The sequence below is a fragment of the Trichosurus vulpecula genome, chromosome 1 (assembly GCF_011100635.1).
Source record: "Trichosurus vulpecula isolate mTriVul1 chromosome 1, mTriVul1.pri, whole genome shotgun sequence".
Lineage (NCBI taxonomy): Eukaryota > Metazoa > Chordata > Mammalia > Diprotodontia > Phalangeridae > Trichosurus > Trichosurus vulpecula.
The window spans coordinates 313,003,638-313,022,441 of NC_050573.1; the positions used below are offsets into that span (position 1 = coordinate 313,003,638).

Genomic DNA, 18,804 nt, shown 5'->3' on the forward strand with positions numbered 1-18,804 from the left:
GATTTGAAAAGTACCTTCCTCATAACCATAGGTGCTATATACTAGTACTGTTATTAACCATTTTATGGATGATCACATGGAGATGGGGAGAAGTTTAGTCTCTTGCCCAAGGTCACTAACCAGTAAGCATCAAAAGAAGAATTTGAACAGAATTTTTCTAATTCTAAATCCAGCTCTTTTCCCCTGCTACATCATACATTCATGTTAGGGAGTAGTGAGAGATAGTTGGAGCGGTAGACTGACACTGTATTGTGGAGGTCCTTCAGTGCTCAGCTAGTGACCATAGCCTTTATCCTGTAGAGTAGGAGTCACTAAAGGTTTTTGAATTAAAGGAGTGATATGGTTCAAAGAGTATTAGAAGAAAATTACTCTGACAGTGAGAAAGAAGATTGATTATAGTGGGAAGAGAGTAGATATAGTCAGGGAACCAGTTAAGAAGAGTTTAAAGTGGTCCATGCTTCAAGAAAATAAGAGCTCAAATAGAATGCCAGTAAGGGGGCCTGAAATATGGAAAGACATATTACAAAGGAAGAATTGATAGGGACCAATATTTAGTGACTGTGAATGATAATACTACCTAGAGCACTAGGTTAGTATGAGGGGGTTAGTTGGGTTTTGAGGAAAAATCAAGAGTTCTATTTTGAGACATGCTGAGTTTGAGATAATGAATTATGAATACATGAATTATGGTACACTGCTGATTAATACCTTTAATACATATTGATAATAGAATCTAAGTCTATTTTCCTCTATATTGATGGTCCCAGATAGCAATGCTTTATGAGTTCTTTGTCTGCTTTTTACACTTTTTTTTTTACCTTCCTTGATGTCAGTGGTTTAAGTCCATTGCATCAGTCTCTAGCTATTCCTTTACCATTGCCTAATTTTCTGTTTTTAATCTGCCATGAGTTGAGAAACCAGATGACTGTGTAATGTGCATAAAGCAAGAATAAACAGATTCCAAGTGAAGGCCTGAAAAGTATCTCCTACATATACAACTATGGGAAATAATATATTTTGGAAAAAAAGTGTTGGACTAAAAGTCATAAGACCCAGAATCTCGAACAAGTCACTTAACCTATCTGTGCCTCTAGGTTTTATACCTATTAAAGGAAATGATCAGACAAGTTGTCTTTTCCTAATCTCTGCTCCAGATTCAAAATACTCTGAACCAATACATGGTTTTGGTGAATTTGTTTTCTGACAGTTATTTTGTTTTCTCAAAAGTCACTCAGACCTTTTCCATTTCTATGTTCTTGGCTGCATTCTGGGAATTTGATATTCCTGGAAATCCCTAGGTAAATGAGATGTTGCTGGTTTGAAAACAATACTACGGCAACATTTTGATCATGATTGTTATTTAAAAGGAAAACATATTTTTGAGTGTATAAAAACTATCTCCTGGAAGTGTTAATGGAAATGCTTGTTTTGTTCCATGAAATGAAAATTAAAAAGAAAAGAAAAGAAAAAAGCAGCATACAGGAGACAGAATGGTGTCAAGATCGAAGTCAGGCATTAAGGTCTACTGCAGTCTAGGTCCAGTTTAACTTTCTAGCCTTATTGCATAATCTTTCCCCTTATGTATTCTACAGAGCAGCCATACTAGAATGGACAAAAACAAATTCCATTCTTATGCACTTCCATGATTTTTATTCACATTGTTTCTGTCTCTAGAACACCCTTTTTTCCATCATGACCTATTTTCCCAGATCAAATATCCCTTTCTTCCTGAGGTCTATCCTGATCTCTCCCTCATCTATCTCACGGAACGTCATGTTTCATTTAGATACTTAGCACTTTCTAAATTATGTTATATTTAGATTTGTACATGCCTTCTCCACTTTCTAGAATGGAAGCTCTTTGAACACCAAGACTGTGTCTTAATCTTTGTATTTTACCCAGCATTTTATTTCTCTGTACATAAAATACATTTAACGATTGTTTCTTGAGTGTTAGATTATTTCAGATGGATTCCTAAAACTTATATTACAGAAGACATTTTAAAATAATGGACTAGATAGATATGAGATTAGGGTAAATGTATTCAATTACTTATATTTGCTTCACGTGAAACTATCATGGGTACTCAATGATGATCTTGCTTTCATATAATTGTCTGATAAGAAAATGAATTTTTATTTTTATTGGAGAATTGCTCACCACACACAGCACTAGTTTGAAAATATAACCAAACTCTACAATTCACTGCTCACTTTGTTATAAATGCTAATATTTTTCTTGATGGGATTTTTTTTATCATTTAATGACCTGAGAAAAAGAGACATTAAATTAGCCAAGTCCTTGAATGATATTTCGATTGAACTGGATTGGAATTGCATTCTCTTTTTACTGGTATGTTATTTTTTATTATTTAAGATGATTAACTCAGATCTGATTAAATTGGCATTGATTCCATTTATGGATCAAAACTTAGTAAAAGCAAGGATGACAGTATCAAAAACTATTTTTTGTGATTTTAATTTGAGCATAAAGATAATTTTACTTTGCAATAAATGAAAGGAATAATGGGTATTTATAAATTCAGTAACATATGTTAATAAATATCTAAAATATTTCCTCATTCCATGAAAAGTGACATGGTCAAGATATTTTGGTCATTATATTTAATAATATAATTTATATTATTATATTATATAATATTAATATATATTATATTAATAATAGTTAGTGTACATAAACATGACATCACCCTTCCTTATTTATTACTGGCCTAGGGTTTAACAAAATAAACATAATGCATAAATGAGGAGTTTGGATTAGAAGTCATCCCCAGCTCTAAGACCTATGATTCTCAGACCCAATATGTTATTAAAGAGGTTCTTCATCTTAAAGAGAAAGAAAGAAATCAGTTTTGAAATACCAAAGCTATCTAATTGTTGTCCTCCCTCAACAGACACTTTTCCCAGTGGAGAATTTAAAAACTGTTGATAAACTCAAAATATGAAATAATACACATATTTATATGTGTACATAGATAATATTTGCTCATGTAGCCATGCAGTAACAGGTCTTCTCCTTCCCTTCTTACCTTTTCCTCTCTCCCTTTTTCTTTCTTTCTCTCTTCCCCCTTCATCATTATTATGTTCATCATAGCTACTAATCCATCTAGGCAAATGACTCTACCACTACTAAATTTGGCAATCAAGCCACTAAAGGATCTGGCAGATACTCCTGCCAGGTATAGCCTATGTATGTTTTGTACTCTATTACTTCCCAAGTTTCAGCAGCTTCTCATTTGATACTATGAGAAGCCAGGATAATTTGTGGGTCAGGAAGAGGTGTGAGTATTTGTGTGAATTCTCTGCAGTACATTTTCGTAAAGGTGTTTTAGAAGACCCTCTCATGGAAGTTCAATGGGGGTTTCAGTTAAAAGTTTTGGTATGAAAGCATTTTCTTTCAGTGAGGTGATGCCTGCATAACATGACAACAAATATTTTGAGAGAAAGATTATTGGCTTGACTTTCCTAACCAATCTTGCCCTAGCAAATATTTCAACGCAATGTAAGTTGGTCAGTTAGTCAGTAAACATTTTTAAGCACCTACTGTGTGCTAGGAACTGTGCTAAGTGCCAGTAGGGATACAAAGAAAGGCAAAAGATAACCTTTGCTCTTATGGAGTGCATAGCCTGATAGGGGAGACAACATGAAGACAACTATGAACAAACAAGCTACATACAGGACAAATAAGAGACAATCAATGTCAATGTATTCCATTGCATCAAGGGAAAGTTTCAGGAAAAAAATCCTCATAATTAGCTTTCAGCAGACTAGATTTGGTCAGCTGCTTATATCTTTGTGGGACAATGCAGGAGGTAGAAATCACATTTTTGAAACAAATAAAAGCATAGATACGAAAATTTGCTTCATATCGACAAAAACTTGGACAACTAAAAGACAATTTCTCTCTGTTATCATGATACTGATTGATAAATGAGAAATCAATAAATTGGGAAATGACCATTTGCTCATATGTGTCATATAGCCAGGTAAGCCTAAATTTGGTCTTCTCAATGATTTACTAGGAATGATGGGGTATTTTTGGATTACTTTGCCATGGGCACCAGACTCTATAGGTATATACATTAGTTTCTTGCTTATGCCTTCTCAGCCTACGACACATTGAAGGGGAAGGATGGCAAGAAGTAATACCCTTTAATCATGAAAACCTTAAGTTTAGTTTCCTAGAGAAAAATGAAAAAGCAATAAAAGTCCCATTTCTACTTTCAAATGTGATAGTAAGCATGCTTATCTGTCTGAAGGCAGGGGCTGTTGTTATTGTTTTTAATTTGTTTTGTCGTAGTATCCCCAATACTTAGTACAGTACTTTGCATGTAGCAGGTGTTTAATAAGTGTTTGTTAAAACAGCTTTTAAAATTTTAATGTGTCATAAAAATACAAGGAATTCTCAACAGTGCCATTAATTGTATTTTGAAGTGTGGTTTGAACCTTTGATCTTGGATCTTAATGGTTGCCCTTTAGCTGTAAGAATGGTATAACTCAAAGTCTTCAAATATACTAGCTTGGAATTTTACATAATCTCTTTTATTATCCTTTTAAGTTTAGGCCTTCTCTTAAGTAAGATATTTTTAAAGCATGAATTATCTTTTGGATACTAAAACTTGCTTTACTTTTGGATACTAAAAATGCTTTACATAGCTTCTTTGCATCTTACCTCTATTACTTTAGCCCTCCAAATTACTTAGCATAATTCCAGGAAGTTACTTGCATCCTGAGAATTTGGTTCAACCATTAGGTCATTCTGACCACTGCCAGAAAGTAGAGATTCAGACTAAATGCTTTCTCAGGGTTCATTTTAACTGTGTTAGTCCATGAATCTAGCACTCTCATGTATTGGTCTAGTATTAATCTAGCTTCCAATGGAGCATAATTTGTGAACAGAGTATAAGTAAGGTACAAGAAAATTCAGCTTCATTTTCCTGTATGGCAAATTTTAAATCAGCACTCTTCCTTTCCCCAATGCTATACACAGATACTATGCCTTCTGTTGTTATTGTTTCCAGCCTGTGAACAGAAGGTGTACTTAAATAAAACGTGGGCAGATTTGGGGATAAAGGCAGATCGATCACAGAAACACAATAGAACAGTATTTTGCTTACTTGACAGGATTCTTGGCAGCATCAGGGTCCTGGGCTGACACTGAGCCTATTGTACTGTTTATCTGAGCATCTTCTCTTATTTGCAGGACATAGGCTAGTTTACCAAACACGGGAGGTTCATCAACGTCTTCCACCATGATCCTAACAGTGGCTGTATCTTTAAATGGGCCCAAGTAGAGGAACCGGGGCTCCACACGTGGATTGGATGCTTCCACTTTGAGGGTATATAGTTTTTTCTTTTCAAAGTCCAAAACCTTGGAAGAAAATTGACATTTGTATTGCAGCCACCCAGTAACAAGAAACATAGTTTGGTTTCTGTATAATTTGCTTAAAAAATAACATAAGTAACATGACAAATAGAAAGCTTTAAAGACTAATGGGGTTAACTGTGTCAAGTGATTTCCCCTTACTCCTATTATTTCCCTATTGGAAACGTCATATAAAATATTTACTTATAAATGTGGTGTGTCAAGGTGGCAACCCATTTCCTTTCAGTGTGTGAGGTCAGGGTAATTCCTGAAGGCCATCTCCTAAGTAGGAAGAGAGTGATGCTGTATCCTAGGGTTGGAAGGGAAATGCATGAACATATGTGCAAAGACAGGCACAGTTTTCACTGGTAAGGAAAAGGCAAACTGTAACCTGCTCACGTACCACCTTAGGCATGTGGGCTGCTAGCTGTGGGCTGCTCTCCCACCCACAGGGTCCAAAAGCCACAGATCTAGCTCTGAATGGGATCTCAGAGGCTACCTAGCCCAAACCCCTCAGTTTACAGATGAAGAAACCGAGGCCCAGGAAGGTAAATGCCTGAGTATTAGAGACAGGATCCCTGGTTGATTCCCAGTTCCACTGCACAGACACAGAAGATTTTTATCAGGCAAGAAGATGAAGCATTTTGAATAGAACTCTGAAGGACACCCTCCTCTCCCATCCCCCCCCACCCCAGTCCCTTCATTAAACAAAGACAGTAATGATATTTGCACAAGTTGCTTAGGACAAGTATCTGTTTCATGATTTAAAAAAAACACAAAAAATCGTAATCTACATTGACTTCTTCAGAATGAAAAAGATTGGCAAAAGGAGACAAGCCTCATCACAAACTCAGTTAGTTAATCCTTTACTGAAAATCATTCAGTCTACTAGATAAAATTCCAGTTTGCATCTGATAAGGTATAAGGTACTAGAGACTAAAGAACATTAATGTTCACTAATGGGTTTACTAATCGTGTTATGGTGTAAAATGCTGGTCTGAGGAGAATCAAAACATGTTTTAGTGTGTTTTCAGATAATGGAACATGTAATTCAAAGCTGGAGAGTTGCAAATTCATGTTACTTGAAGCCAAGAGCACTAACATTTCTGAGGCAGGATGGCAAACTTACAAGAAGCAGAATAGATTTTAAGTCATTAGCAATAAAAGAAACTCATATTGAACAAATCACAAAATCAGAGCACAGTGATTTTTTTCCAGCCTCGGTTTACAACCTGCCTTAAAATCTGCATCACACTCTTTGGACTCCATGTGTTACTTATTTCTGTCCTTCTTTGGGCTAAGTCATTTTTTCTTTATCATACAAATAACAGATAAGGGGAAAATGTAATATAAAATGACAGAAATGCATCTTTATGTTCAACTGGTAGTATTGTGATGGATATAACTGCCTGTATACACATAAGTGCCTTGCCCATGTTTGGTGACCAAAATTTTTTTAAAGTATTCTGTGGTCAAACATATCTCATAGGCTATTGAAACTACAGACTAACAATATATTATTTACTTTTATGATCCTGATTAATTTGTTTTTAATACCCTGGGCACATCAAGCCTGCCTAAGGGCAGATGTTTATTCATGTGTCAATGCATGTTAAAAGAGGGTTTAATGTAGTGCCAACATTCAGTAATACCAAAGAAAACTGACCTTAATCATTTATAAAAAGAACATTACGTAATATACCTGTAACACAGAGAACCATAATAGCAGTTTCCTTGCCTTTGAAAACTTAGAAAGACAGCTGAACAAAAGCTCACCTTTTTGACAGTGATAATTCCTTCCTGTGTTTCCTGGTCAGTGATAACATCAAACATGTCTAAACCCTCTCCCTCAGTGATGCTGTACTCAATTTCTGCATTTTCACCAACATCAGCATCAATTGCTTTGATTCTGCCAATTGGTGTACCTGGAGGGGCTGACTCAGGAGTTTTAAATTGGTAAGTGCCTAAAAGAGATAGAAAGAGAGATAACATGAAGTGAATATAAGCTCCTTAAAGGCGGGAAGGGTTTTGTTTTCGTCTCTGTATCCCCAGTGCCAAGTAGAGTGCCTCATGCAAAATATATGCATAATAATACTTGTTGAATTAAATTGGGGGTAAAATGGTAAGACTCAAAGTATAATGGGAAGAGGGAAGGATTTCAAAAAGAAGAACCCTAGGTTTGAATTTTGCCTCTGCTATTTATGGACTACCTGGCCCTGGACAAGTCACTGAAACCTCTTGGAGCCCCCTTTTCTCATCTCTAAAACGGGGGATGACAACAGCTGGCCAGCCATAGTAAATACATACACACAGAGTTGTTGTGAGGCTCAAAAGCAATAATGCATGTAAAGTACTCTGCTATAGCAATGCCATTTATTCTCAAAACAACAATTTGTGCTCCCTTCACCATAAACCTATACTTTCATGACTATTAAAAAACAAACAAAACATTTAATGACATTCGCAATGAACCTTTCTTAAAAGACTGAGTATTTCTTTTGTCCAGAGTAGCTTCAGTAGATTCTGACTACAGGTGTTAGGACTGCTTAAAATGCAACATGCAGGGAAACAAAAGCCTTTGAATTACTAAGTCATTTCATTTAAAGAGATAGAAAATAAAATTCAATGTAAATTCAATCCTTTGAGACTAGTACAAAATCTATGAGTGTTTATGTGAGGGCATAATATGCATGTATATAAATATATACATACTTCCATAGTTGTATATAAGAATAAAAATTTTCTAATTGTCTAACTTGTCAAAATATAAAATCTTTTGTATGTATGTGAGCCTAAGTATATGAATACATATGCATACACACATATGTATAAACTTTAATAGCTAAAATTGCACTAAGACTTTTGGGACATCTTGTATACACGTGTGTGTAAAGGATACAATAATTTTATCAGAAGTTCATGGATAGAGAAAACTTTTTCTTAAAAAAAGGTGCTTTTTAATTTCCAATGTCACCACTGAAATCCATCATGGAATAGAAAAAATTATGATAAATAACAGACAAATTCAAACTACAGAATTAGAGAATAAAAAATGTTAAAGCTGTGAAGAATGTTAGGGATGATCTTTCCAAGAAGGAAATTGAGGCCCAGGGAAGGAAAGTGACTTGTCCAAGTTTATGTAACAAATTAGTGACAGAGCAAAACAAGGATACAATTTTTTTTATTCATGGTCCAGCTATCACTATTAGAAAGCTAAAAATAATAATATATCCTTGCCTCAAGACATTGTGAGGATTAAAAAAATTCTACAATTGCTAAAACACAAATAAAAAATTCCTTAGTGGTCAGCATTATATTAATGCATATATTCTGGAGTCACAGATTTTTGCCTGTAGTAGAGTCTGTTTGATGAGGAAGGTAAAAACAAAAATGCTGCTCTTGAATTACTAGTTACACTGTTCATCTCTAATGCTAATCACTACCTAATATAAAACACTAATATAAACACTACTATATAATTATAATGTTATATAACATGTAATTGTTATATATAATTATATAATTATAAATATAATATATATTCTATCATATAATATAGAACACCAGAAACAAAAGTCATCACCATCTACTTAAGTGCAGACAATACATTTAAATTTTTTTTTAGTGACAGTACTCATTGGGTTCCTTTTATTTGTAACAGTGATAACTGAGATGAAAAATCAATTCCATAGCACATGGTTTATAAAAGCGCTTTGCAAGAAAATTTAATCTGTCAAGTATCCATACTCTGAGGAAAACGCGGAGGATTGTCATTCACGTCAGTCAGGGTGATGTTCACTGTGGTGGTCCCAGATAAGCCTCCCATCTGGCCTCCCATGTCCTTAGCTTGAATAACCACTTGATATTGCTCTCGGTTTTCTCGATCCATATTGAGTAACGCTGTTTTGATGATGCCTGTGAATATTAGAATTCAGAAATGGGGAGACATGCAGACACTATTGATTTACAAGATGCATTAAAAGATTCATCACTATATAATCATTACCTATGGCTAGTAAAAATATTGTGTCACAATTCAGGTCATCAAATTATGATAATTCCATGTGGCATTTTAGGATGTTAGCTATGTGATATGACAACTAGAAATAATATATGACACTTACCTTAAGCAAGGTCACATATTATATTGATCTTATTAAATCCTTTAATTTTCCTCCTGACTTACACCATTTTCTCATTTAATTGGCTGACAGTTAAATGTGCCTCATACTTACCTAGCATCACACGGTGTTTTTTCAGTTTGCAAAGTGCTTATACAGGCATTATCTCATTAGATCCTCACAACCTTGTAAGGCAGGTTCTATTACAATTCCTAATTTACAGATGGGCAAATTAAAGCTCAGAAGAGAGGTTAAATTATTTTCTCAGGGTTATAACTGGTTAGTACTTAAAGAAGCTAAACCAAGGTCATCCTGACTCCTACTCCAGAACTCTATTCCTTATACAATGCTGCCTCTTAAGGCCTAACACAATGAATATACTTTTTAGGATTTCCCTAATCAAAGCTGGGGGAAAAAATGGTAACATCTTCAAAATTGTGAAAAAAAATCACTGAACTGTGGGTAGAAGACCTATGTTTGAGTGCCACCTCTGTCACTTCTATCTTCATTAGATAGTTAAGTCAACTCCACCAGCATTCTGAAGTGGAGATCTATAAACTGAAGGTAAATAAAACTTGCTCTACCTACCTTTGAAAACTGTAAAGACCTGTGTAAATGTGAACCACCATCACATTCATCATTACTATTGTCATTAGAATGTTGGAACATTTAAAATTTTCCTATAGCTGATTAGAGGCTGGTCTTCCAATAATATTATTATCAGAGAATCATAGAAAACTTAGTTTGGAAAGATTTTCAAAAGTTAGCTTGTCCTCTGAGAGGAGTATTATCTTGTACTGTTAACACTCTATCAATGATCAACTGAAAGTAAGATCTTGGTAATATGCTGCAGGATTGCAACTATTTTTTTTAAGTGGACCAAAAATACCCCTCCTCTTTTTTTTCCTAAAATGAGCCCTTTACTTTGGAGTTCAAGCTTATTTTTTTTTTTTTGCTGTTGACTTCAGGAGAGGTAAACAGCAGCTTACCATTCTTTTATCCTTCAACTATTTAGACATAAGCTAAATAATCATTATTGTTTTTTTTTTCATTGTTACCTCATCCTTCTGATTCTCTGTTGAAGTTTCTTTAAAGTCATGTCCAGTCTGGAACAGTGGCAATAGCACTGGGTTTAGAGTCAGGAAGAGTGCAGTTGGAATCCTGCCTCTGATACTTACTGTGTGACCTTGGATAAATTGCTTAACCTCACTAAACTCAGAAATAATATATTTGAAATAATTTCCATTTAAGAATCTAGTTATCATAAGACAGTTTATTAAATTTGGTAAAAATGCTAAAAAATTGAAAGTTGAAAGAGAGAGTTCATCTACTTCCTTTGATTCAGAGGGAAAGTTTTGACTTTCAGCCCCATTCCAATATAAACAAATAATTAAAATTACCTGTAATTTTTGTTTTAAAATGGTTGAAAGAGGGCTCATACACAATATTTTAATTATATTTATTATAGTTTGCTTTTTTGATTAAAATAATTCAGTGTCACCTTTGCAGATGTTTTATTCTGAGGAAGATGTAAGCACTTTGATCTTATATTGGTTTAACATGTTATTTAAATTAGTTATACTATATGAGATTGAATGGTAAGAACTTCTAACCTGTCTCAGATTCAACCGAAAAATAGGGTTGTCCTTGGAGAATACTGTAAACTACTTTAGCACTGTTCCCATAGGTGGGATCGTCAGCATCAGTTGCAGTGACTTGAACAACAAAAGTGCCTGGAATGAAACAAAAATGAATTTATGTTGATTTAAGAGATAGGATATTACATTTTTAAAAGCTAGACACACATCAAGTGAAAGCAAAATTTTACCCTTGAACACAACCACACTATGTCATAGTTTTGTGTGCGGTAAGTAAAGTAAGAATTACTAACAGCTAGGAAAGGTGCAGGGAATGGCAATTTGGATAAACAGAGGGATGGCGCAGTTTCCTTAGGAAGGTAAATTTAAAGTATTTTAACTTCTCAGTGTCTCAAGAAGTATGATACAATAGAAAGAAAACTGTACTGGGGATTAGATATTAGTCTATTACCAATTCTGCTATTCAGCAAGTATTTATTAAGTTCCTGCAAAGTACCAGGCACTGACGATATAGAAGAAAAAATGAAATGGTCCCTGACCTCGAGGAGTTTACATTCTATTTAGGGAAACAACAATAAAAATGTATATACTATCAATACAAGAAAATTGGTGGGAAGAGGTGCTAAATTACTATATAGCTTAGGCAAGTCAATTAACTTTCCTAGGACTAAATTTCCTTTTCTGTAAAATTAGACTAGATGACCTCAAGTAAACCTTCCAACTGTAACATTCTAAGAGTTAGTAAGTATAAGGATTCGAACAGTATATGTCAAAACCTGTAAAACTGAGAAAGATAAAGATGACGAAGAATATCAACTTGCTCACTAAAATCTGGGACACTAAAACTAGGAGGCATTGCTTGATCCATGAAAAGAAGTAGTTTTTGATTAAGTCAAGGGAGAACAACTTTATTTAGCTGCTGGTAAAAAATATAAACCCATTGTCTCAAGAAGTGTGTTATGAGCTGTACGTAATTAGGTCCAAGAATAGTTTACATTTATGGATTATTTAGAGACCTGTAATGAGTCACCCTTGGGTATACTGCTACTGCCTTTCAGGGTATGAAGGGGAGAAGTAAGTTCATAGAATATTTTTATGCCTGTTTAAGAAGAAATTAACTTAGTGTTTGAGAGTAACTTTTGATTACCCTAACAAATGTTATTCTTTGATTAATCTTTTTTTTTTAATTGGTGAGAACTACATTCTCCACTTAAACCCCACTTTAATGTATTTTCTAGGATGTTAATAATAAAAATAAAGATAATAATTTTTGTTAGTCTGACACTCATTGTTACTGTTCTTTAATCCAATCATGAGGGGACGTCATTTCCTGAATTACCTTCCCTCCAAAGAGTTTTCATTCATATTGCAATTATTTTGCTCATGAATTGTTTCCCAGAGGAAAAAAATGCAGATAATGAAAGCTATCATGGCCAAAATTCTGCTAAGTTACACACTATTTTAGGGAACTGAATTGTTTCAAGCCTGGTAGATCTGCTTAAGTAGACGATAGGATTTATGATCTCACTTCTGTAAAGACTATAAAAAGCTTTCTTTTTATTATTTCAGCATTCTAAAATGTGGCTGTAAATTTTAATGAAACTACAAAGCAAACATATAACTTCCTTTGATTCTAGTAGCATCACAAAAGAGGTCTCTTGATAAGGTTTGCAGTTACAGCAGAGTTTTTCTTAATTTAACTTTCCTTTTTACCTTCCCCTAATTTAGAAGAATGAAATCCCTAAGTATTAAATTTCACATGGGCAGTGAGAGTCATGAACAAAATATTAATTTAACACGTCAAGTGTTGTGACATTGTCTTAACCTCCTTGATCACTGACCAATGTTTCCTCCGATTGTCATTTATATATCATACATTTTTAAAAAGCCTGCTTTGGTTTTATTTAAAAACCACATGTTTATTTATGTAATGGCCCGGTCTATCAATGTACTTTTTGGATTTTGTTTCCCATTAGCAACGGTTCTTACCTTGAGAATTGTGGGATGCCCTTTCCCTATTGCTCTTTTTGGGTGTTGAAGACTGAGTCCTAGTGGGATAATCAGGAGAAGGTGACAGAAGTATCTTGCATAGAGTGGGAAGGTTCCTGTGTCCCAGACTCAGAGGAATATGAGGAAGCAAGGAGAGGGGAAGAGTTTTCAAATTCAGCATGAGAGGGAACCAGAAACCTCTTCCTTTCATTGTCCATCTCCTTCACTCAACTATCATACACTAGAACAAGAATTCTCTTCCATGATTTGTGGCATGTAAATCAAGGACAACACTTTTGAACATTGGACCAAGACTTAGAACCACGGATCACTTTAAAAGGTCTTTAAATGAGATTTTTGGGACATTTTTATTTTTTTAAATTCAATGTTTGAATTAATCTAACCAGCTGAGTTTCTTGATTAGATCACATCTTTTAATAGATAAAGTAAAGTAATAGATAAAAGTAAATTGGGCTGAAGATTAAGCTATCACTCACCAACATCAGACATTTCAGGTACAGTGGCAGTGTAAACATCCTTGGTGAACATGGGCTCATTATCGTTGATATCATGGATCTTTATGATGAACTCAGACTCTGGTTCTACTGGTCTTCCTGTTCTTCTGTTTATAGCCTGAGCCCTAAGGATATACACAGGCTTTTCTTCCCTGTCTAGTCTCTTGGTAGCCTGGATGTCTCCAGTGTTTTCATTAATAATAAAAAGATCTCCAGCTCCATCTCCTGAAAGGATATATTTAAGCGATCCATCTCCTCTATCTTGGTCTGAATGTAACTATATAGGAAAAAAAGGAAAAAAAGGTAAAATTTAAAAAAAATTCCCCAAGACCATGACATATAATTTGTCAGCTTTCATTCATTCTCATCTAATATGTCATAAGATATTGCATTCTTTGTTGTTCTTTTGTACCCTCCCTAGTAAATTCACCTCATGCTTAGATGAAGAATGTTTCTAATCCTAGAAGAGTTGAATCTGAAAAGGACCATGTAGATCTCAACTTCATCATTTTGTAGAAAAGAAAAATGATAGCAAGAAAGGTTAAATGACTTGCTCTGAGTCACAGCTTGTCACTAGTATAGCCAGGACTGTAACCTGGTAGCCTGAGTAGGACTTTGGGGGACTTTTTCTTTGCTAAAAGTATGAGAAAAGAAGGGAGTGGAGGTGACTGATCACTATGCTTCAGGGCTTAACATCCCTTTTCTCATAATCACTTTAAAAATAAATGTCAAACTGCACATTTAAATCATTTTAATTCTTTGTACTAGTTCTAATTTTTTGTACTAGTACTTAGCATTGATTTTTCTCCTGACCCCAGGTCCCTATATCTGGAAGACTTATGATGGCCCTCCCCATTAGTATGGACTTGATTTATAAAAATACGTACTGAATTCTCATTTTAAAAAATGAGACAGATGAAAGCTTCCTCAGAGAAGGGACTTTTACTTATACCCTTTAATTACCAGGTGCAAATCCCCAGGCCCACACCTTTTCACTAACTAGGCATGAGGCCCCAGGCCCACACCCTTTTGCTAATTAGGTCAGGAGAGGTGTGAAGCCCTCAGAGCCCTTGGGAGAGGTGCTACGACCAGAGCCAACTGTAAGTGTACTGGGTTCTAGCCAATCAGATGTGCATGAATTCAGCCAATCAGAGACCTGAGTTATAGCCAATCAGATGCCAGCTAGAACTGTATATAGGGTGAGCCCAGAGTGTGAGAGGAGCAGAACTGAGAAGCAGACATCAATAAGACATTGAGGCAGCAGACATTAAGAGGGTCTTGAAGAGCAGACATTGAGAGAGAGCCAGTGTTGAGAGAGACTGCAGAGCAGAGAGGGCAGACCAGAAAGTTGGGAGAACAAAGAGGCGAGAATCTACAGCATCGAGAGACTGGAGAACTGAGAAACCAGAGAATCCAGGAGACTGCAAGGACTCTGAGAACTGCAAGGGCTTTCAGAAGCAGGCAGTTAAGATTGTTTAGAGGAAAGCCATAGCAGGGCAAAAGGTTATAGAATGACTTGGTTCCTTGATATAATACTGTGTTATAATTTCCTTGTTGCTACATTGAGGTGGGCTTACTAGTTTTGGAATATAATTACTGCTCTATTGAACTGGAGTTATTGGTCTTGGGATTTGATCCTCAAGGTCATGAATCTTGCCTTACTGACACAGGTCACCTCATTATGTTGGGGGGCTCTTTTCTGACCTCACAGGGCAACTTTAAAATTTCAGTTTTTCATACCATTTATAGATATTTTATGGTGCTGAACCCTGACACAGAGTTTCCAAAGTTTCAGGTCACTGGTGCTCCCTTATTTTCTCACATTTTTTACTACAGAAAAGCACCATAAGTATTTGACAGCCCCTCAGATAATCTAAAACTAGTTACAGATTGTTTTTTATTTAGAAGAACTGAATTTGAAACTAAGTGTTCAGGACTACCATGCAGGTACAAAGAGGTAGCACATTATTATTCTGCCATGTAGTTTTAATGAAAAAGGCTATGCTCAAAAGACTCATGATGAAACAAGCTATCCACCTTCCGATAAAGAACTGACAGACTAAAAGTCCTGATTGAAGCACTCTCTCTCTCTCTCTCTCTCTCTCTCTCTCTCTCTCTCTCTCTCTCTTTCTCTCTCGTTGTCTCTCTGTCTGTCTCTCTGTGTCTCTCTCTTTATCTCAACATGGCTAATGCAGAAATCTGTTTTGCATATATTTATTTGTAAAATGTATTTGTTTATTTGTAATTGGTTTTGTTTCTCTTGCCTTCTCAATGGATGGGTGAAGGGAGAATATGTGCAATTGAATAAAAAAAGTCTTTGTGCTTAAAAGAAGTCAATACTGGTCTGATTCTTACCCAAACCTCACCAGAAGATAATTACTCAATTGAATAACTGAAGTTGCTACTGACATGAAATTTAAAATAAGGACTTTAGGAGCTAGATTGTAACCTCTTCGGGGGCCTGGCTTGTATTTTGTTGTATCTTTGCATCCTTAGTGCCTACCATAATGCACTTAAAATGTCCATTGAATTAAACCTCCTGCTCCTGCTCTACATGCTCATTTTAATCTGTAAGGAAATTGAGGGCTAGAAAGCTTATATAATTTGTCCAAAAGCAAACAACTAGTTGCCGTGACTCAGGGAAGACTGGAAGCATATGGAGAATCCTCGAATATTTGAAGCACTGTTCTGCAAAAGAATTAAACTCATTCAGCTTGTCCAAAGAGGTACAAAAATAGGAAGAATGGGTGGAGGGTGCATAAAGGCTGATTTAGGCTTTTTGTAAGGACAACTTCCTCACTATTAGAACTATTCAAAGGCAGAATAGGTTGCTCCCAGAGGGAGCATTTTCTTCTTTGCTTGGAGGTCTTTAAACACAGGGTAGATATTGTATAGGAGGATTTTGGTGAAATACAGGTTGGGTTAAATGACTCTAAGGTCCTTTATGATTATCAGATACAATGATTCTGTGATGGTCTTGGGATTTATCCAACACCTTATGCTGACATTATCATAGAAAATGTCAAAAGCCAAAGAACCATAGGGTTTTCACTTGAATTTCTCTAGGAGGTTATAAATTTGTTTATTAGTTTGGAGAGAAATAAAAGTGTTTTTGTTATTTATAGCTTTTGGAAGTAATCAGGTAGAAATGAAAGGAAAAGAAATCTAAGGGGAATTGCATAAAGTGAGAAAAATAAGGAAAATAATATAAACAGAGATGTGCTAAGGAAACCTTAAAACTATGACTATAGAAAAAAACAATGTGGTATTAGTGGAAATGACCCTGTACTGGGAACCAAGAATCTTGGATTCTGGTCCTAGATCTGTCATTAGATGACCTTGGCCACATCTTTTGGACATCAGTTTCCTTCTCTTTAAAATGAAGCAAGTAGATTGGATATCATTTTGACTCTGATCAGCTTTTTAGCCCATCAGATGCACTACCACAAAAAGTTTAATTATTCCATCAGTTTTTAAAGACTGAAAAGAGTATTAAAAAGCTATTTAACTCAAAAAAAATCAGTTAGTTTAATATTACCTAAGTCAAATATACCCTCAGCTGTAAGTCTATGTGAATATGTACCTTTATAAATGAATGTCAACTCATATACTTGTTTTGAGAACTTGGCTGCGATGACTTTGAAACATACTTTCCACACATAGGTCATAACAAATACAGTGAATCTTCAGTGGTAAAATCTGATATCAAACCCATTATGTTTTCATTGGGCAAAAATTGGTGTCTGCACCTCTGATTTATTTGTCTATATTCAATTATCTATATTTGTCCTTGACCGGATATTTATCATGACCACTGACAAATAATTACAGCACATTTAGTAGCTGAAAACTATGTCTGGTCAAAGGATTTATTCAGATAGAAGTAATCTGAAACTTATTTTTAGCTGTCTAGATACACCATTTTGATGACTTATAGAATAAACACTTATGACAGCATAAAAGGAAGGAAGAGAAACCGAATAATATGTACTGGGAATATATTTGAGATCTTGAACTTGATTTATTAATATTTGAAAACTTGTGGAAATCTCATCTTTCTACCCCAACAGTGTCCAATAGGGAAGCCATTTAACCTCATCATTCAAAGGTATAGTATCTATATACCCTGAAATATAGCAGGCTCCAGTGCCTATTTATTTTTATTCTTTTTCCTTTCCCACCTAATGCTGGCTCCTTCTGACATTTTCTTGGGGAAAGACAGAAGCAATGACACTGTTACGGACTTTATGGTGACAATAGTGAGACATTAGTGGTTTATTGAATACTCTGATTTTAATTGTTTTTTCCCCCTTCTGTGATGTAATTTATCATAGCCACTGTAAAAGACAGAAGTTAAACAATAACAAATAAAAGGTTGTAGACTGCTTTAGGCATGCATTTACTAATTTCAGTATAATGTTGTTGTTCCATTAAGCTTAATCATCTGGTTCCCTCTTAATGATTCAACATCAAGTAAAAATTAGCCAGCACCATCAGAATATTGCATCTGTGAGGCAGTGGCATCAGGTATCTTTTTTCACTAAGATATCTGATTATAATTTATTTTTGAAGGAATTCTTATTTTTTTTCTTTTTCTTGGGGGGGGGAGTTTTGCTCATTTATTCATAGGACCATAGGTTTTCAGTTTAAAGGGACCTTATCTCATTTAGACACTCATTTTACAGATTAGGAGACTGAGGCCCAAAGAGGGTGTGGCTTTTCCCAGTGTCATATAATTAGTCAAGGAAAAGTCAGAGACTTGAAGCCAGAACCTCCAACTCCAGAGGCAATACTCTTTTCATTCTACGATGTTCTTTTATCCACTCTGCCATTTTGTTTTGTTTTGAGTAATAGCTTGGCAGATAGGGCAATGGGTATGACCATATGAAATAGGTAGCTAGAGCATAGCCAGTTAGACATTTCACTCCTATTTTTTATGGTTCATATCCACACCATCAATAGAATTTTGAACCAAATTCAAAGTTATTATTCTATTCCAATGGGTTCTTAATGGTTTTAAGGGCTAACTAATGTGCAATACCTTTCTTTTATTAACTATGCATGACTGATTCCCTAGCTTTGCCAGTAACTAAAGTGAATCTTTCAAGAACAGGAATTATTTTGATAGAAAATACTATGAAATAAACAATAGCTTAATTTTGCTAGTGAGTATGAGTTGTCTAATAGAATATAAAG

General features: G+C 35.1%; 1 protein-coding gene across 1 annotated transcript in view; it reads right to left on the bottom strand.

Moving 5' to 3' along the window:
- Nucleotides 1-18,804, bottom strand: part of CDH6 (cadherin 6) — an 80,328-nt gene that overhangs the window by 24,069 nt on the left and 37,455 nt on the right. Inside the window, exons 2-6 of the mRNA XM_036761793.1 lie at nucleotides 13,591-13,885; nucleotides 11,120-11,239; nucleotides 9,133-9,300; nucleotides 7,162-7,349; nucleotides 5,138-5,391 (exon numbers count right to left, since the gene is read on the bottom strand). Of these exons, the coding sequence (XP_036617688.1) occupies nucleotides 5,138-5,391; nucleotides 7,162-7,349; nucleotides 9,133-9,300; nucleotides 11,120-11,239; nucleotides 13,591-13,885 (1,025 nt within the window). The remainder of the gene's footprint in view (nucleotides 1-5,137; nucleotides 5,392-7,161; nucleotides 7,350-9,132; nucleotides 9,301-11,119; nucleotides 11,240-13,590; nucleotides 13,886-18,804) is intronic.